At 49.3% G+C, this 26,185-nt stretch overlaps 2 protein-coding genes across 2 annotated transcripts; one reads left to right on the forward strand and one right to left on the reverse strand.

Annotated features, from left to right (window-relative positions):
* Positions 1 to 602: 602 nt before the first annotated feature.
* sdf2 (stromal cell-derived factor 2) lies at positions 603 to 4,415 on the reverse strand. Its single transcript, XM_006641074.3, has 3 exons — positions 4,177 to 4,415; positions 3,126 to 3,322; positions 603 to 2,969 (listed from the first exon to the last, which is right to left on the reverse strand). The coding sequence occupies exons 1-3, from the start codon at positions 4,349 to 4,351 to the stop codon at positions 2,673 to 2,675; spliced, it is 669 nt and encodes a 222-aa protein (XP_006641137.2). The 5' UTR covers positions 4,352 to 4,415; the 3' UTR covers positions 603 to 2,672.
* A 517-nt stretch (positions 4,416 to 4,932) lies between these two features.
* supt6h (SPT6 homolog, histone chaperone and transcription elongation factor) lies at positions 4,933 to 25,314 on the forward strand. Its single transcript, XM_069184124.1, has 37 exons — positions 4,933 to 5,060; positions 6,292 to 6,408; positions 7,034 to 7,201; positions 7,888 to 7,958; positions 8,744 to 8,933; positions 9,059 to 9,143; positions 9,261 to 9,516; positions 9,642 to 9,743; positions 10,003 to 10,116; positions 10,264 to 10,353; positions 10,623 to 10,765; positions 11,185 to 11,333; positions 11,604 to 11,714; positions 11,977 to 12,106; positions 12,341 to 12,491; positions 12,806 to 12,960; positions 13,268 to 13,463; positions 13,684 to 13,823; positions 14,529 to 14,646; positions 15,260 to 15,336; positions 15,430 to 15,565; positions 16,026 to 16,163; positions 16,386 to 16,553; positions 16,884 to 17,011; positions 17,260 to 17,467; positions 17,648 to 17,795; positions 17,970 to 18,112; positions 18,488 to 18,628; positions 19,103 to 19,298; positions 19,509 to 19,747; positions 20,085 to 20,198; positions 20,411 to 20,535; positions 20,970 to 21,082; positions 21,762 to 21,839; positions 22,130 to 22,308; positions 23,175 to 23,365; positions 23,998 to 25,314. The coding sequence occupies exons 2-37, from the start codon at positions 6,303 to 6,305 to the stop codon at positions 24,182 to 24,184; spliced, it is 5,184 nt and encodes a 1,727-aa protein (XP_069040225.1). The 5' UTR covers positions 4,933 to 5,060; positions 6,292 to 6,302; the 3' UTR covers positions 24,185 to 25,314.
* The last annotated feature ends 871 nt before the right edge of the window (positions 25,315 to 26,185 follow it).

The following is a 26,185-nucleotide window of genomic DNA, read 5'->3' on the forward strand; positions in this document are numbered from 1 at the left end:
CCCTTCTAATTCTGGTCTCCTGTCTTCCAAGCCCGTCTACACTCTATGGGTGATAGGGTCTTCTCCTGCTGCTGCCCAAAGCTCTGGAATTATATCCCTATAGATATCACAGAGCCCCCTTCCCAGCGTACTTAAAAACTAGAATCAAACCCTTTTTAGAAGGGCTTTTATTGAACTGCCTTCCTTCTGTATTCGGACCCTCACTGTGACTGTCATCCTGCTGCCTCCTCCCCTTGTGTGTTTCTTTCTCTGTAAAGCGCTTTGAGAATCCACTTTTAAAGGCACTAGATAAAATCAAGTTTATTATTATTAGTCATTAGCGTTAACTGAACTCATAAATTGTTTGATAAGAACATATTCTACTCAAACGTTTGGATTTTTTTTGTTACTTATAAAACGCAATGGCCTCGTACATGTTAAAGGGTTGATAAACAATCCAGCAGGTCATCATGACCCCATTCTTAAGGCAAGTATGGTTTCTACTGAGTAACTGAGGGTGGAACTCCAACATTAACCTGTGTGTGGATTGAGAACCCATGGGTTACAAAGTGCGATCTCATGCTTTTAACACTTCATAAACTACAGGCATGTGAAATTACCAATGGGGTTTACAAGGTAAATGTCTTTATTTGAGGTATTTTGAACATTACACTTCTTATAAAAAAAATGTGAAAATCCAAATATGTATTAAACAAGAAAGAAAATAACCTGACAGTTCATATTCTCTCATGTTCCAAAAGTCAAGACAACTTCAAAAACTTTAAAAGTCATTTTTGTGAAACCAGATTTACAATGTTGCTGGTGCCAAGTAACCATACTCATTTAGTGTTAACACTGCATACAACAGAACTGCCTTATTGCACTTCGTATTTGCTTTGGTTGGATGGTAGTAGAAGCCGGTTTTGTTATTTTCTTGAAATAAAAGATAACGGCTACCAGCAAGGGTGGCACAGCTGCTCCACTGCTCTTAGGTCCTGGGTTCCATTCCTGACACAACTTCTGTGTGGAGCTTGCACGTTCTTCTTCTGGTCGCATTTCTTTCCAGGGACTTCAATTTCTTCCCCCTCCCCCCACTCCTCCTTGGCCATGCTTGCTGGCTTAATTAGTGCTTTTAAGTTGTCCGAGTCTGTGCCCTGCAATGGACAGACACACGTTCCTGCCCGCAGTCCGGCCTCGTGACCTGTGTTTCTGGGATGGCATGGGATCCACTACTGGAAATGTGCAGTTTCCCGATGATGAATTGTTCTATATTCCTGCTGGTGCATCTGTCATGTCTCCATGTCTTTTGGGGGTGAAAAACAAGTCACAGTTGATCAAATGGCACTTTTCCCATTCACTCTTAACACTGAGGCTGAGGACACAAGAACTCTAATCCAAGATTACTCGTGGGGGCCACCGTAACATGCCTATGGGCTGTACAGGTAAATGCAGGGCTAACTGTTCATTTATGGCTGATAAATGAATTGTGAATGTTACAAGGTAGGAGAGGGAAGACGGCAACAACATTTCAAAACTGCAAAATAAAAACTTCTAAACCCTTTTTATTTCTTACACAACTGCCACATCACACCCCATACCCCTACTTCTATGAGAAGAGACGTATAATGTGCTTTAGCAGCTGAGAGCCTTTGGATCATGTTTCATCCACCCATCTTCTAACCAGTTCATCCAATTCAGGGTCGATAGGGAGCCTGAGCCTATCCCAGCAAGCAACGGGCCTCCAAAGTCCATCACAGGGCAGACAGACACAGACACAAATACACACACTCGTACCTGGGCCAGTTCTCCCAGAAGCCAATTGAGCTACCAGTACGACTCTGGGCTGTGGGAGGAAACCAACAAGAACATGGGGAAAACATACAAACCCCACACAGATAGCACCCCAGGGGCCCGAATCCTAACCGCTGTGCCATCCCAGCACGGAAATATGATGTATAGATCCGTAAATCAACCCAAAACCTTGTATCACGGTCAAAAAAAGTGACATCATCTTCTAATACTGAGAACTGCAAAGTCGATACTTCTAATCAAGAAATAAAAAACAAGAAAACAAGAACAGGTTCTTCCAGGAACAAAACCACAAATGCCTTTGCCCCCGGTACATCTGAAATCCACAAGCCGGGCCTGATTGTCTGCTTACTGCCTCGCCCTGAAGTTTCCTTTTTCCAATTCTCCTCCCCGCGTGTGGGTCGTCAATGGGTTAGCTCCAAACTGTGAGCGCCGGCAGACGCACCCCAAAACCCCTCCCACCAGTGGTGCGACCCGATTCCGGTACTACAAGCTCTCCACAGACCTGACGGACACACCCCAGGGCGCATCCCGCAGTGGTGCTCCAGTGGCGCTCCCTGCTTTTAAAACTATTTTCGGACAATCCAAAGATCAGGGTCTGGGTTCCAGCGCCTTTACAGCCCAAACCCCTAGGAGATGTGAAATACAAAAGCCAGTCCTCTCGTAAAGTCCCGGCAATGAGACTGAGCCCGGGATGGAAATCGACAACTCGCACTGCATTGCAGGAACCTGTGTTACTTGTGCAGAAGTAATACCTTTATAATGATTTGAACCAATGTGTGTCCACACGTACTCCAGATAACAGTTCCTAGCCATTCCAGCCTGGAGCTGGCGAAAACCCGAGACGTCTCAGGCCGCGGTGGAGCCGGAGCCCCGCGGAGGAGTTAAAACTCGGTGTGCAGCGTTCTCCTGGCGTCCCTGCCCGGGACCTCGCTGGGCTTCACGAAGACGCCCTCCATGGCCCTCCAGTAGTTGTGCTGGCTGGCGTGGCGCATGGCGTGGACCTCGCGCTGCCCGTGGATGGGCCGGCCGTACTGCTCGCCCGTGACGGACAGGAGCCCCTCAGTGGCGGCGTGGCGGAGGCGCACGGGCTCCTCGCGCTCCCACAGCTCCCCCCCGCACAGCACCGTCCACTCGTCCAGGGTGTCCCCCTCTCCGTCCTCCCCGAACGCGCTCACCTCCTGCAAGACAGGCGCGCAGCCGCCCGTCAGCCCGGGACGAGCCGGGGCGCTGACCCCCCGGAGGGGGGGGGGGGGGGTCGTCGCGGCGTGACCCTAAAAAAAGGTGCCATCTTTCAACCACCCCCGGGCCTTCCCAGCTTGCTCGGGCTCGCTCACCTGGTTGGCGGACAGCGGCGAGGAGAAGTGGTGGCTGTGCAGGTTGCGGCCGGTGTTGACGTGGGTCAGCCGGATGGTCTGGCCGCAGCGCACGGGGGTGCCGCGCTGGCACGCCGCGCTGCCCGTGCCGCGCACGCTCCAGTAGCTGTTGCTGTCCTCCACGGCCGTGACGCCCGTCACCGACTGCTGGCCGCTCCCTGGCACGGGGGAGAGCACAGCGCTGGGTCAGGCTGACGCGCCCGGCGCCTCAGGAACGGGCGCGCTTGGCTACAACACAGGTGCGCCCAGCGTACAAATGCGCGCCCGGGATTTAACAAGAACAGACGCATCTCTGTCAACTGCTGTGCTGGCTGATTTAAATAAGGGCTGGGGACCTCCCCGTGTCGACGAGATCTAGAGTCTTCACTCTATTACGCACTCATTTACCTAACCGAATTAAAACCTGTAAAAGAAGTGCTTTCTTTGATGTCGGTCGGTGGCTAGGTGAAAGGCAGAAGTCAAATCTGTAGGACTCCCGTTCACTGCAGTTGCCCATCCTCGATTTAAAGAGCTGATCAGCTCGGTTCTACACTAGTCTAGTCCAGCCTCTCATACACATGACCTGTTTCCAACACCTGGGAAGACCTGATAGTTACTAATCTGCTGTGCAAAGTCATTTATTCAAGTACGGCAACTGTAGTTAATTGAGGACTGAATGTCTTGAGATTTGCGTTCACAAATGAGCTGATCACAAGTCATTACGTCTTTTGAGAAACTGATTATAGGGACCTGGGGGGCCGGCGGAATGCGGGCTTCACAGGAAGAAAACTGTGTTCATAATGAATGATTAAGCTCTGGTCTCATGATCTGTTTTTTTAGAAACGTTGTCAAATACAACACTACACTACACTACTAAGACGTGACTTTTGAGGTACGTTTCGTCGCGTTAGGTGCTGTTCAATTCCGCCTGCTTGAGTTAAGTTAAACGTTTGCAATATGACTGTGGTTTTAATCAACTGCACCCGGGGGACCCTGTCATCGGCAGCGAGAAACGGACGCGAGTTGTACTCACCAGACCCGTATCGGACATCGTGCGAGTGCAGCCTGACGTTGTGCTTGACGTTCAGCAGCTTCACGATGGACCCGCACGTCACGAACCTCAGCTCCGTGCCCTGCGAGAGGGTCCACAGGTACGAGAACAGCAGCGTGAGCGCCAGGACCGGACCGACACCACCCGAATCGCCCATCACTACCGCCAGCGCCGCACTCCTCAGCCCTGCCTACGTCACCAGCAACCAGTCGGTGCCCCGCACACGGGGTTCCTAGAGCAACGACTATCGCCAGAGCGCCCTCTGCTGCGCCGGCGTACCCATTACACAATTACGTATTTCTTCTCGCTAGCCGGTCGTCATCATGCCTGTGTTCTATAACTGAATCCGCATAGATTCTCTCGCTTTTTTATTGTATAGCCTATATGGCATACAGTTTTCAATTCTATTGGTTATTAAAATAAAGCAGGGAAATGTTAAAGCAAATTAAGGGGGTTCAACCAAGGGCCTAGCCAGGAACGCTCAAGATGATGTCCAGGGGGATCCCCAGAAATAAAGGAAACGTTTTCATCTCCCCCACACGCTATGTGCATGTACGATCAACCCTCAGACAGTGGGTCTTGTCTGACGGCGCTCACCATTGATCTGCTGGATTTCCACCTGCACGCTGGCAGTACATTTCCTGAAGCAGTTCACACCGTGGGCCACCAGGTGGAGCCGTTCCTGCCCGTTTCCGATGACCTAGGGGCGGAAGTGTCTCTCCAGCATCCCGGAACTACATTGTTTCACGCCGAAGCTGGCAGCCATTTTTCTTTAAAGCTGCATTAAGGTGCTGCGGCTCCGTATTTGACATAGTTTTGGTGATTTATTTTTGTGTTTTTTTTGGGAATACTCGGTGAGAGGGGACGTAAGTGTGTTTGCTTCTTTTGTGCTCTTTAGGTTTGCCACATAGATCAAGCGGTTGACTCTAAATCGGCGTTATGCGACAGCCGTAAAAGCCGTTGCAGTCGAAATGCAGTGATGTTTTCGCCATTGGCTTTTCTCTGAGATTTTGCGAAATAGGCCCCATTGTTGTTTTTTTTCCTCCCCAAAAGACCCGTGGCGAGCACTCGCATTAACATCCAGTATCTGTTTTATTTCCCCGAAGGTAGATCGGTGAATTTGTATTTCAGTATTTGCGTCAATTGTGACATCTCAGAAATGAGCAGATTCCAGCTTGTTTGCTGGGATTTCGCCGCAGCGGCTGAGTTGCCTCTGATTCAGCACAAGAAGAGCTCGGTTTAAGAAATCGAGCCACCCAAAAATATTGGTGACATCTGTACCCGGGGAAGTCATATCAATTTGGTCGGATTTCCGTGCACGGCAGATCGCATGGAAAAAATGCGTAACAATTTATGGTGATATTTAGAAACCAGGTAGTCCAGATTCCTCTTACATAATCAACACGATGAGGCGAGAGAAGCATTTTCACAGTCAGCGCTGGATGAGCTGAGGGATATCAGTTCGCCGGCTCTTTTGTTAACGATACCCGTGCAACTGCTAAGCAAGTCGGGTACAAAGCTGGGAGAAATGGCGAGTTTTGAACGCAGCCACTGCCTTTTCTCGTCGTTTGAATCCTCATGTAGGTGCGTCATGATGCAGTGCAGCCGAGCGCCCCGGGTTGCGGGGCGAGCTAGTTGGAGCATCGACGCTCATCACTCCTTCCCCGAATAAGTTTCTAGTATATTAAAGCGTCGTTTTACAACTAAACGCAAAACTGGGTTTGATGTGCGGTGTTCCACATCGCCGAGGTACGGTTTCGGCTCATTTCAGCTGGGCGTTTAGGTGGTGTCTGGTGTTTCGACCGTTTCTCAACTTTGCGGCCTGAGACTTCAAATAACCTTTTCTGGCCCCTCCCCGTTAAAATTAAGTCCATTAAGTCCATGGTGGTTATGTCGTTTTGTACCGTTAGGTACTCAACTAGGTTATTAGGTGAGAATCACTTGGTACTGCTGTAGCAGTAGACAGCGGCTCCATTGAGACTCCCTTCCCCTCCCACAGCCGCCTGGTCCTGTCTGGGCTGGGGGTTTATTGTTTTGCACTTGGCCAGTGCCTCTCGAGTGGCTGGTGTGGTCCTGACTCGGCTCCATGTCTCGCAGTTCCCGCCATCATGTCCGACTTCGTGGAAAGTGAGGCCGAGGAGTCCGAGGAAGAGTACGACGACGAAGGCGACGTCCAGCCCAAAAGGACGAAGAAGTTTGTGGAAGTCGATGATGGTAAGCCGGGAGGGGTAATCCCCACCGAAATGTGCCTGGAAAAATTAAGCGGACAGGCGCCTTGCACTTTCAGTCCCTGAAACTGGTCCTGGAGAACTCCATGTTCTCCGCATCCCGAGTGCGTATGTATCCCACAGCAGTCTGGCTCTGAAGTAGAGCACACAATGCAGTTGTGATCTCCAGCTCATGTCGACAGACATCCAAGGGTTTCCCACTGCAGCGCAGCTTTGAAACAAGTGAGGTGTTCCAAGCTGCAGGCTCCTGTGCCTTTCTGATAAAGATGATCACATTTTAATATTTTATCGCTTTCTGCCTGAAGCCTGCAGTACTTGTCCAGTATTTCTGATCCAGACCTGCACAATAGTGATCTGCTTTATCAGTGGAGGAAAAGTATTAATTGACACCACTTTAAACAGCAGTGGATCATGCAGTTAATAGCTCAGAATAAGATTCGTTTGTTCCAGGGGTGCCTGTTTGATCTTAACCTCATAGACAGGAAAGTCAGGAATTGTTCCGGAGGGAAAGAGCGATTGAGCAAGTCCTGCCAGGGGCCCTGCGGGAGGAATGAGGGCGTCTGGGTCCTGCGCTACGAGCTGAATGCCGGCTTGTTTTCCCCCCTGCTCAGAAGAGGAGGAGGAGGAAGAGGAAAACCCAGAGGAGCAGGACGAGCACGGGAACCTGCTGGGGCTGATCGATGACGACGTGGAGGAGGAGGAGGACGACGACGACGAAGGGGAGGGGGCGGGGGACAGCGACTCCGGGGAGGAGATCGGCCACAGGAAGCGCAAACGCAGTAAGTGCAGCAGACAGCAGCAGACAGTTAAGTCACGCAAGCCAAGCTCAGTAGTTCTTGTGTGCTAAGCAGAGGAACACAATGAATTTGTTTCCGGGTCTAGTGATGCGAGTCAGTATCACTCATATGTAGTTCAAGTAGGGAGCTGCGTCAGCAGGCGTAGGCTGCAGAGGAACGGGTAGCGGTTTTAGTCCATGCTGAAAAGAAAAGGAACACAATGTTTCAGCTGTGGAGCCTTCTTTTAGGTGTGAACCTGAAGAAGGCTCCACAGCCGAAACATTGCGTTTCCTTTCTTTTCAGCATGGAATAAACCTGCTACCTGTTCCATCATTCATATCCCCCCCATTTAGGCTGATCCTAATACTTCTTAAAAAGAAATGCAGATTGGTCTGTATTTTAGCAAACCTTAACCTGAGACATTGTTTGACATTGATTAAATAAAAGCTATCGCTGCGATTCTCAACTGGAGAATTCATCTTGTGTCTAGGAGGTTTTTTTTCCTTTTTAAGTTGAAAAGCCGTTAATACCTTACGGTTCCTCTGCCGGTTTTAACCGTTTACCGCCTTCGTCACAGCCTTACCCTCTTGAACATTAAAGAGAAATAGGAATCCTAGTGCAGTCCGGATTCTATCATTAATAATTTGGGAAGCACTGAGCGATTGTGGATTTCTTGTCTTTCTGCTCAGGTTTCGATGATCGCTTGGATGACGATGATATTGATCTCATCGAGGAGAACTTGGGAGTGAAAGTCAAGAGGGTAATGTTCTTTTAAAGCAAGCTTCCAGTTTGTATTGATTGGCAACGACTGCGGAGGCTTGCATTGTTTTTAATCTGTAAATCCTGAAATGCAATATTCAGTAGTTTGCTGGGCCTTGATGATTGTTTCAAGACTCTGGGTGTGACATCATTACACCACGTGGAAGACTAAATCCGTCCAGTTAATTCTTCTTCAACTGCAGTGCCACGGCTCGTGCACTAATGCATGCAAAGTGGTTTATTTAGTCACGCTCTCCCAGGATAGGAATTGAACTGTAGCCTCCTTGTTTTGTGCATTTCTCTGCACACTACACTGAAGCATGAAGCACACGCATTGCCTGGGGAAAATCATGGCAAAGATGGAGTGAAAAAATTGAACCGGTTCTTGTTTTCACGTTTTCTTTAGCGTTCAATTTGGTATTGAACGAAGCTAAAAATAAATTCTAGGTGCTTTCATTTGTCACTGTTAGTTTAAGGCCCTTGAAACATCCTAGTCATAGCCTACATGTAGGTGTGATAATTATTGAAATTATTTATTTCCAGTATATGGGTTTTAGAACTATTTTAAGAAAAACTAAAATGGTTTGTGCTTGTGCTGGGAAAAGTTAAAAAAGGATTCTCCTCTTAACCTCACATTTATTTAACAGTTTATTGTCTTCAGTTTTAAATTTCTGAGTGCACTCCAGTAAGGGGATGGTTTCATTCCACCTGGTGCTCGGGGACTCCTGCAGAGAGCACTGGAGTTGAACTCGCACCCCTGTTAAACGGCTCTCTTCCTCCCTGCAGCAAAAATTCCGGCGCGTGCGGAAGATGTCCGACGATGAGGACGAGGAGGAAGAGGATGGGCGGGAGGGCCACGAGAAGGACCTGATTGCGGAGGAGATCTTTACGGACGGGGGCGTGGAGGATGGCGAGCCGGTGGACGTGCCGCCTCATGGAGTCGATGAGGAGGAGGACGAAGACGAGGAAGAGTCGGGTGAGGGCAGGGCTGGTGGCTTGCCGGGTTGTGAAGCACCACTCAGCTTGACAAAGTATCTGTGTCTAGCAGGTGACCATGTGATTCTCGGTTTTGCCCTAAAGCACCTTTTGGGATTTCTTTAGATATCGATGACTTTATCGTGGATGACGATGGGCAGCCCCTAAAGAAGCCAAAATGGCGCAAGAAGCTTCCTGGTTATACAGATGCGTAAGTGATGGAAAACCAGAGCTGGTTGATCATTCCTCGAACACTTGAGTAGATGCTTTTATGGCAGTGTAGCGCATGTGCTCTGTTGTGAGTGTTGAATGTCTTCTGGCTGCACAGGGCTCTTCAAGAGGCCCAGGAGATTTTTGGCGGGGACTTTGACTTCGCGGAGTTCGATAACGAGGGCTACGACGACGCGGAAGAGGAAGAGGAGGACCAGGACGACGAGGCGTGGGACCGCCCCAAGAAGCAGACGAAGAAGAGGGTGGGGCGTCGTAGCATCTTTGAGATCTACGAGCCCAGTGAGCTGGAGAGCAGCCACCTGACGGACCAGGACAACGAGATCCGCTCCACTGACATGCCTGAGAGGTTCCAGGTGGGCACATGGCTCAGGCCTTTAACAGGGGTTACAGATCTTGTTGGTTGAGCTGTTGGTCCTCCTTTCTCATTGCTCACTGTATCTCACTGCTCGCTTTCCTTGTGGCTCTCTCTCTCTTCCAGCTGCGAATGATTCCTGTGAAGCCGGCAGAGGACGACGAGCTGGAGGAGGAGTCCGAATGGATCTATAGGAATGCCTTCTCCACTCCCACCATCTCCATGCAGGTACTAACCTTCTTCTCTTCAGGTGAAGATGGCTGGCCGTTTCATTTTCATTTGGCCAAATCTTTTCTTTAAAATGTGGTTCGTTCCAATTCTGCCTTGAACTAGTGGCTGGTTATGTCATGTGAGCGCGTGTTTCAATGAGAATGCATTAGTTCCTCTTTTATTATTTTAAGACCTGAAACCTCCATCCGCACATGTGGGAGGTTAAGTGGATTTCTGCTGTCATTCCGTTGACTTATTCACACTGGTTTCCTTCCAGGAAAGCTCTGACTACCTGGACCGTGGCTCAACCAGCAGCTTCAGCAGGAAGGGCCCCAGCACTATCCAGAAGATCAAGGAAGCTCTTAACTTCATGAGGAACCAGCACTTTGAGGTATGGAAGGGTCCTGGCTGCATAGCCTGTGCAGCTGGCAGTGTGTGTAGTGCACTGCCTTTCTTAAGAGGCAGCACGAATGGGTGATACAGTGATTAAATGATTATGTCCATGATAAAATGATGTCATGTCCATGTCTTTTCTTAGGTTCCATTTATAGCATTCTACAGAAAGGAGTATGTGGAACCAGAGCTTAATATCAACGATCTGTGGAAAGTCTGGCAGTGGGATGAAAAGGTAATCTATTAACCATGTTATAATGGTTTTAGATATTTTTCTAATTGTTTGGGTAGTGCTATTAGGTTGAAATAGATTGAGTACAAACCTTTGTTTAGTAACCTTAATTACAAATATCTCTGCATTTTTAGTTCATTGCACTATATGCAGTTGTGTAGAGGAGCTGAGAATCTCTGAATGTCACTATTACTCGCGAGCTTCTCAGCTGTGCAGTGTAGGTGTCCCGAAGCTCTTCAGCCGCTGACTTGCCTGTCTCCTGCGTGTTCAAGTGGACCCAGCTGAAGACCCGGAAGCAGAACCTGACCCGGCTCTTCCAGAAGATGCAGGCCTTCCAGTTTGAGCAAATCTCTGCCGATCCCGACAAGCCTCTCGCCGATGGAATCCGGCCTCTGGACACTGCGGATATGGAGAGGTAAAGCCCGTTTTCAGACCCTGGTGCTGAGGAGATTCAAAATATTTCGTAGAACGTAACAGGAGCTTTGGAACGGATGGGACCGGACCCCTTTTGAATTGTGAAGATGCGTTCCTGATCGACTCAGTGTAAAATCCTAGAGGAGACCATATCCACCACGGCCAACACCACGGTTTCATTGTAGTAAATGTTGCAGTGCTTTAAAATGTGCGTTCTTTAATTTGTTCTTGTCCTTGATATGGCATTAATGTAAGATGTAAGCTACCAGCATCCACATTTAACGCACAGCTGCTCAGTTTTGGCCATGAACATGTTATCTGTTTTTAAGGGAAGGGGATAGAATCACCCATTTCAGTAGAAGGCACTTTCTGTCCAGCCGGTTTCTTGCATGAAAGACTGAAAGCCTGTTTGCTGCTCAGGCTCAAAGATGTCCAGTCTATCGAGGAGCTGAGCGATGTGTATAACCACTTCCTTCTGTACTACGGCCGCGACATCCCCAAAATGCAAAATGCTGCCAAAGCCAACAAAAAGAAGCTGAAGAAAATCAAAGAGGTCTCGGAAGAAGATGGTGAGATATAGGCAGAGCCTCCTTTTACTGAACTAATTATGCTGGATCAGGATTATAGTGAATCACGAGGTTTCATTATAGTAAACAATGTTGCAGTGCTTCAAAATGTGCGTACTTTAATTTCTTCTTGTCATTGATATTAATGTAAGATGTAAGCTACCAGCATGCAAATTTAACGCACAGATGCTCATGCTCATTAAAGGGCATGAAGAGACTTGTGGCCTGGGGTCCCCATCACTAGTGTGAGGGTGTGCCTTTTCCTCTGTGCAGGTGAGCAGGATATTGAGGCTGAGGAGCAGGAGGAAGAGGAGCAGAAGGGGCCAGATCTGAAGCTGGCCTCCCGCAGGGACATGTACAGCATCTGTCAGAGCGCCGGGCTGGGTGAGTCACGTCAACACCAGGGGGCGCTTTGCCTTCTGGGCAGACTGAACGGCGGGGGCTTTCATGTTCTTTTGATTTTGAGGTTAGGGTGTCAGGACCTGAAGAGACCCCCGCAGTGCCTGTGATGCTGTATTTAATCATTAAGAAAATGCATTTTGTTCATCACCGCGGAGCGAAATCCTAGCAAAATGCACAGCCCGTTCAGGAAATGGTTTCTTTCTTCAAACGTGAGAGATTTCACTGACAAAATCGTCCTTTTCAGACGGTCTGGCTAAGAAGTTTGGTCTGACCCCGGAGCAGTTTGGGGAGAACCTGCGGGACAGCTACCAGCGCCACGAGACGGAGCAGTTCCCCGCCGAGCCGCTGGAGCTGGCCAAAGACTACGTCTGCAGGTAGCCGCTGTGTTTTATGCACAGGCGAGAACCGCCCTGCCCGTACTGTGTACAGTTGCTACTTTATGTATTTGCGTAATCTGGTTTTCTTCTATTACATTGGTGGTGTGTGTGTAGTATAGAGATTGTGTTTTCATTCTGTTCTGCTCTGCGGACGTCAAGGTCTTGAGGTGGCAGCGGGGGCTTGGGTTGGGGTTCCCCATTGGTCCGAGTTAAACCCCTGTGTCCTCACAGTCAGTTCTCGGTGCCGGAGGCGGTGCTGGAGGGGACCCGCTACATGGTGGCCATGCAGATCGCCAGGGAGCCGCTGGTCAGACACGTGCTCCGGCAGACCTTCCAGGAGAGAGCGAAGATCAACATCAAGCCCACCAAGAAAGGCAAGAAGGTACGAGCCTCTTCCCTGGTCCTGATGCACACATGTCACTTCCAGGCCAGGAGAGGTTGGGCTCCTGCATTTAGAGCATGAAGTTTGCTCTTCTCCTGGTTCGTCTAAGCCCAGTTGTTTTAAAAAGCCATCCAGTTCCCCCTTTTAAATCGTGCATCTGCTAAGCTGATCTGATCAATTCTCACACCTTTACATGGACTACAGCTTTTTGCAGGTATAAGAAGAGTATACTTTTGAATGTTCGGGAGAATGTCTTCCCATTCGGAGGGGCGTGGCAGTGCTTCTCGGTTGTCAATGTTGCCCTGTGGTTGCAGGATGTAGATGAAGCCCACTATGCCTATTCCTTCAAATACCTGAAGAACAAGCCTGTGAAGGAGCTGAATGGTGACCAGTTCCTGAAGATGTGCTTGGCTGAAGACGAGGGGCTGTTAACCATAGACATCTGCATCGATCTGATGGGAGTAAAGGGGTGCGCTGTCATTGCTGCTGTCTTGCCTTCCTGTGTGTTTTCTGTTCCCCCTTACTGACATACTTTAAATTGCTATATACCTCTAGAAAATTGTCTTTTGACTAAGTTTTATTTTCCATAACGTTGTGAGTTTAATAAGATTTATGATCAGCTGTTTAAAACACTGCAAGATTGCAAATACTAATAATTATAGTATCACTATAGCTATTCAGAGTCTCTGCCGCCCTTATTTAGTTTACGAAGGAGGAATTAGTCAGTCGTTAACCACTGCAAGATGAAAAACAGCTCCTGTGTCTTGGGCCTGTAGGTACGGCAGCGACCAGACGTACTTTGACGAGATCAAGCAGTTTTACTACCGAGATGAGTTCAGCCACCAGGTGCAGGAGTGGAACCGCCAGCGAACCCTGGCCATCGAGCGCTCGCTCAAGCAGTTCCTGTACCCGCAGATGGCCAAGGAGCTGAAGAACAAGCTCATGGCGGAGGCCAAGGAGAACATTATCAAGGTGATCAATTTGTGAAAGTTGCGAAATGCATTTCTGGTTCAGCAGGGTGCCGGCTCTGGTGTATCAGCTCCTGCCTCGTGCTGGAAAGTCAGTGCCTGTTTCCTTGCTTTGTGCAAGTACTTATAGACTGAAAGTAACACTAATGGAGTATTGAGCATGCTTCCCAAGAGTTGTGGCAGTGAAGAACATGCGCACGCGCCCTCTCTCTCTCTCTCTGTAGGGCTGCAGCCGGAAGCTGTACAACTGGCTCAAGGTGGCGCCGTACCGCCCTGACCAGCAGGTGGAGGAGGACGATGACCTCATGGACGAGAACCAGGGCAAGGGCATCCGTGTGCTGGGGGTGGCCTTCGCAGCCGGCAGGTAACCCTCTCGCCTGGGGCGCCCGGGGCCAGCCGATCTCCCGGCGAACATCAAAACGTTAACAAATCGGAGGATGCCTTTTGGCTGCACGATAACAGTTGCACATCCGAGACTGCAGCAAGAAATAATTCTTGGTCGAGACGAGAAACGTTTCCGATGAACTGTGTCGTCAGAGCCGATCTAGCACAGGCTGGCGTGGAGGGGACATGAGTTTCACATGGGGAAATCGAGTATTATTTTTAATTACAGGTTTTCTTTTCTTAGAATAATATTTGAACTCATCTGGGTTTCCTTAAACACCCCTAATGACTTTGATCACTCCTTATGTGACGTTATGATATGGGGGAAGTTTTGGAGTAGCCAGCATGTCTTTGGGGTCACAGGAAGAACATGCAGAACAGGCCGGCAGGAACCACAAGCGAGAATGAAGCTGAAGCTCTGAGTCCACATTATTAACCCTACACCACCACCTTGTAGCACAAGTGCCAACAGGGGGGGAGACACTTCGGTGTGTAGAAGAGACTGGGTATTTTTTATAGTAGCACCTTAATTTTGTTTCCCAGAAAAGGCACAAGCAGTGATTAAATATAGCAGCCTGCTTTCTTACAAGGGTGCCAGGAGTCCGTTAGCTAGGCGGAGTGCCTGGCTGAGAGGTGTGCTGTTGTGGAACTTCACATTTTGAAGGGCAGCCTTTCGTATTCTCAGGGACACTCCAGTGTTCTGTTCCCTCGTCAACGGCGATGGCGAAGTCGTCGATTTCCTGCGCCTGCCTTACTTCCTGAAGAGGCGAAACGCTTGGCGAGAGGAAGAGAGAGAGAAAAAGGTAGATTTGAGACTTGAAACCAGGTTTCCAATTATACTTAAATGCCCCCATGGTGTTTCTGGTAGAACTGATTGGGTTGTTACAGGCTTCTGACCTGTTCACAGTCATGTTCTGCTTACACTGAAATTTTGCTTTTGCTTTGTCCCTATTCATTATACAATAACTGAAAACGATTTCTGAGACGCTTTTTTTTACTTTTACATTTCTAGATAGCACTGTTAATTCCTTTTGTTAAAAAAATACTTCGCTATTGTAGATGGTCTGTGTATTTTGTTTCCTCTGGGTATTCATCTGCTGAGGTGCTTATTGGTCTTGATTCCTTTTTTGTTCTGAACCTTGTTATAACAGACCCTTGCACGTCCTGTAAAAGTTTTAAGATCCACAGGACACATGGACTCTACGTTAGGCATCAGCTGATAGACCACTGAATATCTGCACTCTCAAACTCGAAACAAAGATACACATGACGTTTTAATGTTTTTTCACCCCAAATGACTGTCCTATGCTTTCGGGGTTGAAACCTTTCTTGTGTTATTTGACTTTGGGTGTTTGGACATCCGTTCTGCTTCTTCTCTGAAGCTTAGGTGTTGATATTGGTTTCCCCTCCCACCAGATGCAAGATATCGAAAACCTGAAGAAGTTCCTCGTCAGCAAGAAGCCTCATGTGATCGCCGTTGCCGGGGAAAACAGGTTTGCCGGATCTTTTTTCTGTTTTTGTGGAGTGTGAGGAATCCCCCCCCCTTTTTCCGGGAGCCGCCGACTCACACACCGTGTTCCCCGCAGGGACGCCCACATGATCATCGAAGACATCAAGCGTGTGGTGAGCGAGCTGGAGCAGGAGATGTCCCTGCCCTCCATCGGAGTGGAGCTGGTGGACAACGAGCTGGCGGTGCTCTACATGAACAGCAAGAAGTCAGAGGTGAGCGCCACCTCCTTCTCTGTCCGTTTGTCATGCTGGAGTTAGTGGGCATGATCGGAAAACTCTGCTTTGTCCTTTGTAACCAGAGTCCCCCATCTAGCTGTTGCCGAGCAAGCAGGGGGAAACTCAGTTCTCAGAAGCTGCAAGATCATCTGCTCTTCTTCCACTTGAAATATTCAGTTAATTTTCTATTGGGGGTGGGACTAAAAATGAAATGGGCTCTTTTCAGCAGGTTAATAGGCGCATCTAACCTGCAGGAATCCTGATCTTGCAGAATAGGGTGACATTCTTACAGCTGACAGCTCAGGGCAATTATACTTGCTTAAGAAAACAATGTTTGCACAAAAAGGTAAAACAAAATAACAGCATCTTGAATTTTTCTGATGGGGAGGCGATGAATCCCTTTGATATCCAGCCGTTTCCCGCGGAGGGTTTTTCAGAGCACGGTTGGTTTTTCCAGGTGGATTTCCGGGACTATCCCCCGTTGCTCCGCCAAGCGGTGTCCATCGCCCGGAAGATCCAGGATCCTCTGGTGGAGTACGCTCAGGTGTGCAGCACCGACGAGGACATACTGTGCCTCAAGATGCATCCTCTGCAGGTAGGTTTCTCCCATGTTGCCCAAGCAGACCACGGTTTTCTCTGCAGACAAGGATCATAGTTTCAGTCTCAGTTGATCTTTTCTGTGTAACTGGAGCTATAATGCATGTGAATATTTCTGAGGCAATTATTCTGAAAGAAGGCCCTTGGCTTGTTTTCCCCCTGGTGCTCCTGTGATTCCATCACTGAGCTCTTTTCTAAACCTGACCCTTTTTTCCACCAGGAGCACGTCGTGAAGGAGGACCTTCTGAACGCGCTGTACTGCGAGTTCATCAACCGGGTCAACGAGGTGGGCGTGGACGTGAACAGAGCCATAGCCCACCCCTACACCCAGAGCCTGGTGCAGTACGTGTGCGGACTGGGGCCCAGGAAGGGCTCCCACCTGCTCAAGGTTAGCCAGGGTCACCTAGCCGTCCATGAGACTATCCAGATCCATATGTGTGAATTGACAGGTGCTCTACTATTACACGTATCAAGTGAGAGTCGTTTTAAATAGTGCTTTTCACTCAGAACATCCCAGAGAGCTGTGCTAGGTTAAAATCATAAGTTTTTTTTCTAAGCAGCAGCTTAATTAGATCCTTGGCTACTTGCAACTAAACAGGCTAGTTGTGCTGAATGGTCTCTTCCCACTTCCCACAAAACCTTTCTTAAAACCAAGGCAATGCAGGTGCTTTCCAAATCTGGCTGAAACCCCTGTCCCCTCTTCTCTCTTTCCGCGCAGATCCTCAAGCAGAACAACACCCGTCTGGAGAACAGGACCCAGCTTGTCACCATGTGTCACATGGGACCGAAAGTGTTCATCAACTGCGCCGGCTTTATCAAAATCGACACAGCATCTTTAGGAGACAGGTGAGAAGGGGGCCGCTTGATGTCACTGCTGCAGCATTTATATTGGGATTCTAAAGCAGGACTTTTAAGGCACCAGGTGTGTGGGGCATTTGTTTTTCAGGCACATTTTAGATTTAAAAGGCGGTCAAAATAGAGCGTGTCTAAGCACTGTTTTTTAGTGTAGTCTTCACCTTCGTCCTTCGGGGGTCTCGGGGAATGTTGACAGGCTGCCAGCCCTCTTACCCGCCCGCTCGCTCTTGCGTTTTCAGCACGGACTCCTACATCGAGGTGCTGGACGGCTCGCGGGTGCACCCCGAGACGTACGAGTGGGCGCGGAAGATGGCGGTGGACGCGCTGGAGTACGACGAGTCGGCCGAAGACGCCAACCCGGCGGGGGCCCTGGAGGAGATCCTGGAGAACCCGGAGAGGCTGAAGGATCTGGATCTGGACGCCTTCGCCGAGGAGCTGGAGAGACAGGTGTGTGTTTCGGGGTGGGTGGCTGGGGACGCTTGCTGGTCTTGTGACGTTTGTTCATGCAGCTCAATGCCTAAAATCACATCTCCACTGCCACCCCCTCATCTTTTCCCTGTGCATAAAAACTGAACACACACTTAACACCCATCAGTGCCTGGTGCTGACCTCAGCCTCCTTCCACAGGGCTATGGTAACAAGGGTATCACTCTGTATGATATCCGTGCCGAGCTGAGCTGCAGGTACAAGGACCTGAGAGCCCCCTATCGGCCTCCAAACACAGAGGAGGTCTTCAACCTGCTGACTAAGGAGACGCCAGAGACCTTCTATATCGGTAACCACCATCGCAGTGCTTTTTGCGGTTGATATATTTTCGTGACGTTTTAATTTGGTTCATGTTATCCTTTAAATTTGCCACTGTTCTCCATGTTTGGGCTACTTAGTTTTCCTAATGCGTTGTGCAAGTTGTGACTAACGTGCTCCGTCTCTTCCTGTCTCCCCTCCGCAGGAAAACTCATTACCAGTGTGGTGACGGGCATTGCTCACCGGCGGCCGCAGGGCGAGAGCTACGACCAGGCCATCCGGAACGACGAGACCGGGCTGTGGCAGTGCCCCTTCTGCCAGCAGGACAACTTTCCTGAGCTGAGCGAGGCGAGTCTTGTCCGTGCCCAGCGCCTGATAAGACATGCCCTTCCTTTTGTTTTCACTGCATTCAAAATCGTTCTCCGTTTCCACATTAAAAACTTTTGCGAGCTGTTTATAGCTGTATTTATCGTCACTGTTCTTCTGTAGCAGTAATGTTTGACTTGTCATACTGCTTAAGTCTACTTCCAAAATTGTGGTGTCAATACTGTCAGTGATGTTAAAGGCTATAATTGGTAGCATCATTCTTTTGTGCTCATCTTAGCTCACCTGCCTTCCTGGGAATAACTGATTTAACTTGGATGTGAATGCCTGCACTTAGGAGGGTTTTTTCCTCGTCTCTCTCCACCAATAGGTGCTCAAACCCTTGTTTCTGCTCCCCAGGTCTGGAATCACTTCGACAGCGGCTCATGTCCCGGCCAGGCCATCGGGGTGAGGACACGCATGGATAACGGGGTCATGGGGTTCATCCCCACCAAGTTCTTGAGCGACAAAGTGGTCAAGCACCCTGAAGAGCGAGTCAAGGTAACAAGAGGAGTTGATGGCTCATTCACTGCCCGTTTCTCAACACGGGGGTTTACAGTCTTGGTCCTGAACATTGCAGTTTTTTTCTGCTCAAAAATATGGGTTCTTGTTACTTATGAAATGGTTTGAAGGCCACTGACCTATTTAAGGGCCGACAACAATCCAGTGGCCAAACTTAATCCTAGTATGATGTGAATCAAGGGTTCAGTTGTGTAACAGAGCTGGGTTGGAGCAACGACCAGCGGGTTTGTGGGCTCCCTGGCTCTGGATCTCTGGATTGGGAACCCCTGTTCTAACACTTAATATTTCCCCGTCTGTCTTAAACGCAGAACAAGAGATTGTTCTGCTACTCTTTGAAGCTGGTGGTTTCCCCTAGTTGGTGAAATTACATAATGGCTGTATTTCATAAACTGGCGTAGCTTGGAAATTCGAGTGAGGACCAGCATTGAGCTCTCTTGTTGCTGGGGTGCTTAGGTTGGGATGACAGTCCACTGCCGGATAATGAAGATTGACATCGAGAAGTTCAGCGTGGACCTCACCTGCAGGACGTCGGACCTCATGGACAAGAACAACGAGTGGAAGCTGCCCAAGGACACGTACTATGACTTTGACGCCGAGGCCGAGGACCTGAAGCAGGAGGAGGAGGCCAAGAAGAAACAGCAGCGCACGAGTGAGTTCATATCTCTGGGGCAGCATAAGTGTGTTTGATATTGAACACCGCTTTAACTCTTAAGCCTCTGCCTTGGATGCAGACTAAAAAGACAGTAGGTTTATCGAACACATCCCTATCGATCTAGGTGTTTTGACATCTGTGTGTCCTTTGGCAGGCGTTGGCCTCGCTGTCTCCTAAACAGTGTTTTTCTCTGGTGCAAATCTGCAGCCTATATCAAGAGGGTGATTGCCCATCCGTCCTTCCATAACATCAACTTCAAGCAGGCAGAAAAGATGATGGAGACCATGGACCAGGGAGACGTCATCATCCGGCCCAGCAGCAAGGGAGAGAACCACCTGACCGTCACCTGGAAGGTGGCTGAAGGCATTTATCAGCACGTGGATGTGAGGGAGGAGGGCAAGGAGAACGCCTTCAGCCTGGGGCACACGCTCTGGATCAACAATGAGGTTAGTGTGGGTGGCAGGCCAGGGCTAAACCACACTACCCTGGGCCCTGCCCAGCCCCTGGACCTTCTTTTTGTGTGCTTGAAGTGTCCTGAGGAAGATTCCCAGAGCTGAATGTAATAGCCTTCACCATAGGAAGAATTCCTAAATGGAACATTGGCCTGTGAGCTACAGGCTTTGTCTTGAACCTGCCTCAATTCCCAAGTTGAACAATAGCTACGGCTCTTAATAGTATAAAGTCTGCTTATTCATCAGACATTTGCCATGACGTTGTTTCCTTGTGGGGTGTTCTTAAACAGCAAAACGATGTTCACTGATCTTTGTGTGTCCTTTTCCGCAGGAGTTTGAAGATCTTGACGAAATCACCGCGCGCTACGTCCAGCCCATGGCGTCGTTTGCGCGGGATCTTCTCGGACACAAATATTTCCAAGACTGTAACGGCGGAGACAGAAAGGTATAAACGTGGTCTGATTTTCCATATTTAGAAAATGCACCGTTTGGGTCCACTAGGCTTAAACTGAACTCGCTGTGGTAATGTCAAGGGAGAGAGGGGACAAGAAGTGAGCTTTGAATCTCTTATTTACACATACAGCATGCAGGCTCATGGTTTTTCAGAGCCTGGTTTTTAGCGGGGAGTTTGCAATAAAGGAGTGTTTCCTTTTACAGAAAATGGAAGAGCTGCTGGTCAAGGCGAAGAAAGAAAAGCCTACATTTATCCCCTATTATGTCTCTGCCTGTAAAGAGTTGCCAGGAAAGTTTCTGCTAGGATACCAGCCTCGCGGGAAGCCAAGGTTAGTAGCTGTCTGCCAGACAGCCTTTCAGTCTTGTGCAAATGTGGTCATTGTGTTGCCAGTTTGCATTCATTTACAGACACCGGGGTCTCTTTGTGCCGATATTTTAATCTCATGTTGGCGTTGTGTGCGAACAGTACTTCTTGTGGGGCTTGTGACAGATGTGAACATTTGGCGGCGACTGCTGAGTCTGTGACCAACTCGGGCAGTGGGAGAACCGAATGAACTGAAAATTGGATCTTTTTGCTGCTTCCCTCAAACAAAGGCTTTAACCGGCTGAAATGGAGAGGTCACGTTTAAAAAGGCGTAATACTTGTGGTTTGAAATGCAGAGATTGCTGGGTTGATCTCCGAAGATGCATTTTGCATCTGCTGAGCGCTTGACGTGTGGGATAGAAACGTGGCACTAACAGGAGATATTTCTTTCTGCCGCAGGATCGAGTTTGTGACCGTGACACCTGATGGCTTCAGGTACAGATCGCAGATATTCCCCACAGTGAATGGGCTGTTCCGCTGGTTCAAGGACCACTATCACGACCCGGTGCCAGGTTGGTGCAGCATGGGCAGATCTTACCAGCGAGCTGGGTGTCAGATATGGCCCATTTTAACAGCAGCACCTGTCTGAGGCACCTGGTGCTCCCCACACTCATTCCAGCATCTCGCTGACGCTTGGGCCAAGTGACAGCATGGGGAAGATATGTGCCGGTTTCACAACTGTTCAACCTCTCTGACAGGAGAGCCGTAGCAGCAAACCTCGAAATGGAGAACCCCATTGCTGGCAGGAGCATGTTCTTTCCCGGAGGTCCTCTTTTCTCATCACTGTCTTATAATTTCTCTGAATTTTTAGGATAGTCTGAAAAGATTATTTTAGCCTGTCAGAGTCTTACTTCTAAAGAAATCTGGTACAAAGTGAACCTTTAGCCTTGAGCAGAGATGACCACGAGTGGAACGTGCTTCGAGTCTTCAGAATCCCCAAAGGCACAGGCCAAGTCAAGCCGTCCGACTTCAGAATCCCCAGTGAATCCCTAGAGGACACACTGCAGCTCCAGGGGCAGTGCACTTGAGACTGAGACCAGGGGGCACTTCCTTACACAGTGGGGAGCTTGTTTCACACTCCCACATCCCAGTGTTGTGGAGGTTCGAGAAGCGATGGGCCTGCTTGGCTCAGTTAGTTACTAGCAACCCAAACAAGCCCAAATGCTGGAATCTGTTCTTCTTTTTTTCTAGGTATCACACCAAGCAGCAGCAGCAGAACCCGAACTCCAGCCTCCATTGGTGCAACGCCAGCTAATATTAACATAGCAGGCAAGTCATCCTGGGGAAGAAGTAAATGCTTTTTTTTTCATGAAAGGGTTCTGGTCGCTAAGGCACTCGGTGTTACTGAAGTGCGCACCGATGTGATAACCCGTCCGTTCTCGTTTTGGCCCTTCAAAATGATGAGCCTTATGGAAAACGGTCCTTCTTGTTCTAGTTTTAGTTTTATACTCCAGTAATGTCCTTGAGGTTTGTGCAAAAAGCGTGTCGCTGAAAAGGTTCTGGGCCTGAAAGAGGCGCTTCGTCCTGGAGTGTGACTCTCCGAGCTTCCCTCTCTCCAGACCTGACCCGCGCCGTCAGCGCTCTGCCCCAGAACATGACGTCCCAGATGTTCAGCGCCATCGCCGCGGTCACGGGGCAGAACCAGAACCCCAACGCCACGCCGGCGCAGTGGGCGTCCAGCCAGTACGGCTACAGCGGGGGCAGCAGCGGGGGGGGCGGCGGCAGCAGCGCCTACCACGTGAGTCTCCGCCCGCGCGCCTGGGGGGCACTTCCTGTCACCTGAGCGGAGGATTGGCAGCTCTGGGCTGCTCCCTTCCTGCCGCCTGGTTCCTTGTGCAAGCTCTGAGGTTCGCCAGACAGGGCAGGACTGGCGCCATCGCCGTCGCCCCAGAAACAGGAATGGCACTTCCTTGTGTCGGCTTCCGCGTGGGTGTCCTGTAAATAGGGGCTCCTCAACCCTGACCTTCACACATCTCTCGATTTGTAGACGTTTTGATTTGTAGTTCAATTGAGTTCAATTACGGGCGGAGTGGTGGCTCTGTGGCTAAGGATCTGCGCCTGTGACCGGAAGGTTGCCAGTTCAAATCCCGCGGCCGGCAGAGGAATCCTACTCCGTTGGGCCCCTGAGCAAGGCCCTTAACCCCAACTGCTCCAGGGGCGCCGTACAATGGCAGACCCTGCGCTCTGAGCCCCAGCTTCTCTCCCTGTCTCTGTGTCTGTGTCTCCCTGGAGAAAAGCTGGGGTATGCGAAAAGACGCATTCCTAATGCAAGAAATTGTATAGGGCTAATAAAGAAACATTATTATTATTATTATTATTATTATTATTATTATTATTATATTACATTACATTATGAGTGCGATGTGCAGTCTGTACTGTTTCGATTTGTAGTTCCTCTGTTCTGTAATTCAGCTGAAATATATAGCGATTTAAGGAGCCGAATGCATAAGTGTGCTGCAGTGTCACGGGTTGGGAGAACTCCAGGTGGAGAAGTACTGCTCTGTTGTGGGTTTTACGCTTCTGAAAGACTCCATTTAAAGGTGCTTTGTTGAGCCTGGGGTAGTCCTGTTGCCCCTGTCTCAGTCTGGCCCCTTTTTCTCCCAGGTGTTCGCCACCCCGGCCCAGCAGCCCATTGCCACTCCCCTGATGACCCCCAGCTACTCCTACACGACCCCCAGCCAGCAGGCCATGACCACGCCCCAGTACCCCAGCAGCGCCACGCCCCAGTCCTCCCATGGGCATGCCTCGTCGTCCTCCTCCACCACCTCCTCCTCCCGGCACCGGCAGCAGCCCAAGTAAGTAGAGATGGAGCCCCGCTCCTCGGGGGCGCTCTGCCTTTAGGGCATTTCGTTTCTCGAAGGGTATCGGCTGACCGTTGGCTCCTCGGCCAAGCACAGGCGCCCAAATGTCTGATCCTGCAGCTCCTCTCATACCGAGCTTCTATGTGAAAGTCTAAATGATGGGCTGTGCTAAACAGCTTTTTCTTAACATTTTAGTTCGCCTCGTACATGGCCTCCCAGTTCACTATTGGTCTCACTGATGACATACAGGCCCCAGCAATTAATAGAATTAACAAAAGCCTCAGTATTAATACAGTGAAGCACTGCTCAGCTGATAAGATCTCTTGGATGTTAATTTTAAGATCTTAACATCAAGGTACAGATGTTCAAGAATTCATAAAATTCTTGCAGGATAAGGTCAAATACTAATTCCTACATCGATTAAAGTAGATTTCTGGATCTTAGAACGCCTGTTCTATTAGGACTTGGCGATTAGGTCACTGGAAATGTAAGTTTTGCGGACCCAGAATTTAACATTTAGTCTTCCACACTCCAGTCTTTTAACGAATGTAGGATTTTGTGGGAGCGCGTCTTTGTTGAGTGCGATGTGAAGACTGACCGCTGTCCGGACACTGCTGTCCCCACAGGACCAGCAGCCACACGGCCGTGGACTGGGGCAAGATGGCGGAGCAGTGGCTGCAGGAGAAGGAGGCGGAGAGGCGGAAACAGAAGACGAGGGTGACCCCCAGACCCTCGCCCAGCCCCATGATCGAGAGCACGCCCATGTCCATCGCCGGGGACGCCACGCCCCTGCTGGACGAGATGGACCGATAGGCCGGTGCGGTCTGAGGCCTCCCAGCCCTTCCTCTCCCTGGGCTCCGTCTCCCGGTTTTCATTCTCCGATTGGGAGTGCAGCCCAGCAACTCCTTGGTTTTATGATGAGTCTGGAAATAGTTGACTGAGGGTGAGACTCTTGCAGAAATTGCCAGCCGACAGACCTGAAGGAAATGGACCTGCTAAAGATGTTTGACTGGCAATTTGGGCCCTGACTTCTGAGGGGAGCCTTTCCTTTTTTTTATTAGCGGGGAAACGCGGCCAATTTGAGCAGCCCGGAGACTTACAGCAGGCTTTACAGTGCTGCAGCTCGAGTACACCTTCAGCTTAGTCCGCTGTCAGCCTGGGCTCATGGGAATCGTACCGGAAAGCAATGCAAACACCCCACACGCTTTTCCCAAAAGCAGCCCTCTCTGCCGTCTGTATGCATGCCTCAAAATGAATAAAGTGTTTTCCCGTTTGACCTAAGTCTTTGCTCTGACAACCAACGGCCGTGAATTGGCTTTAAATCGCTCTCCGCTACTTGTGATGTAAGCGTCCCCCCTTCCGTCAGTTATGCTGCTCTTTCCACTCTGGAGTTCAGCTTTAGATTTCAGTCACTACTTTGAGCTTTTAATTTATGGACATCACTGCTCCCTGGGGCCCGGCTCAGGTGGGCTCTGCCCCTGTCATGTCACCACAGTTCACAGGGAGAGCAGTGCAGAGAGCCAGAAAGGAAGAAAAGTAAGGATTAACTTTGTTGCATTTTTTTTAGTGCCCGTTTGTATTTTTAATGTGTTATTCCAGCTTATTAATTTTATTAAAATTGCTCCCGTCACTGAGCTGAGACTAATACGTTTGTATAAAAACAAATTATAACTGCAGATCCTTTATATCAAAGTGACATGGCACTGGTTGACCTCTTTGTTCAGCTGATCACACTGCAGCCCATTGGGGGAATGAACATTCACTAGCATTTCTCCCCTCGGGGAGTTTTTCTGTAGAGATCGGAAACCGTTAATTTATATTTCTGTTAGCCGATTGATAGAAGGTCTCGGCGGACTGCAATCGCGTGGCTATCATGGAAATTGTGAAATGAGATCAGTCACAAATGTAATAACCTTTCAAATAAATTGGAGCACTTGGTGAAAGTTTGACTTCAGTCATTGGATTTTTAATCCGGAGTTTGTCTGCTTCTTACTAAGAGGCCCGGAAATTGGCTCCGCAAGCAGGCGGCTCACCTGGTTCAGAAGGAAGAGGTCCAGGTAGTGAAGGTGACCAGCGTTGGGGCCCTGTTGTGAAGCAGTTTTTAGGAGGAGTCCCGCAGGACAGATTGGGGTCAATTTTGTTCATGTATTTTAACTGAGTTTTCCTGGACGAACCAAGATCCACTGATAATTGCTTTCAGAGCCTCACCCCCTTACCCAGTGAGAGCCTGGTGTAGGTTCTGCAGCTATAAAAGATGACCGTGAGCCAAACAAAGGTGCCTGCAGTGTTTCAGGATGCAGGAGTGGCTGCCTCCACATATCACTTACCTTGAGTAGTAGGAAATCAAAGCAGTAATGTAGTTGAAAATGCCCTTTTCAAGAAATGGTCATTTTCCCCTGTGCCATCGCATTGGCGGGGAATAGTTTTGCTAGAAGCAACCTCTTTGTGTGCTCAGGCTTCCTGTTCTGCACTGGCAGAAAGCAGTTCCTGTCCCGTTCGTAACCGATGATGTACAAGAACAATCTTCTCCCTCTCCTTTTTTTTTTTGAACCCGGGAGTTGGAAAGACTGCAGTCGGTCGGTTTTTCTAATGCAGCACCGCTCGGCTCCTGCCTGTTGACTTTCTCGGCCGTGGCATGTATTGTGGGTAAAGGCTGTTGTAGATTTATTTGACTCGCATCAAAATGTTTATTTCTGAGTGTTTTGCAGTTATTGTGTGCATATATACAACTTTGTTCCTGATGTTGTATGAGATGGTCATGAAATACCACAACATATTTTGCTTTGATAAGTGAACTTAATTTCTCTGTGACTT

This window comes from Lepisosteus oculatus, chromosome 26 (assembly GCF_040954835.1).
Source record: "Lepisosteus oculatus isolate fLepOcu1 chromosome 26, fLepOcu1.hap2, whole genome shotgun sequence".
Classification (NCBI taxonomy): Eukaryota; Metazoa; Chordata; class Actinopteri; order Semionotiformes; family Lepisosteidae; genus Lepisosteus; species Lepisosteus oculatus.

Bases quoted from the DNA above. Each gene is read 5' to 3' on its own strand.
- sdf2 (XM_006641074.3), bottom strand. From the start codon at position 4,351: ATGGGCGATTCGGGTGGTGTCGGTCCGGTCCTGGCGCTCACGCTGCTG. The intron at 3,323-4,176 runs GTGAGTACAACT...CCCCCGTGCCAG, and splicing joins CGATGTCCGATACGGGTCTG to GGAGCGGCCAGCAGTCGGTG. The intron at 2,970-3,125 runs GTGAGCGAGCCC...CCTGTCTTGCAG, and splicing joins CGCCGCTGTCCGCCAACCAG to GAGGTGAGCGCGTTCGGGGA.
- supt6h (XM_069184124.1), top strand. From the start codon at position 6,303: ATGTCCGACTTCGTGGAAAGTGAGGCCGAGGAGTCCGAGGAAGAGTAC. The intron at 8,934-9,058 runs GTGAGGGCAGGG...GGATTTCTTTAG, and splicing joins CGAAGACGAGGAAGAGTCGG to ATATCGATGACTTTATCGTG. The intron at 20,199-20,410 runs GTATAAACGTGG...TTCCTTTTACAG, and splicing joins GTAACGGCGGAGACAGAAAG to AAAATGGAAGAGCTGCTGGT.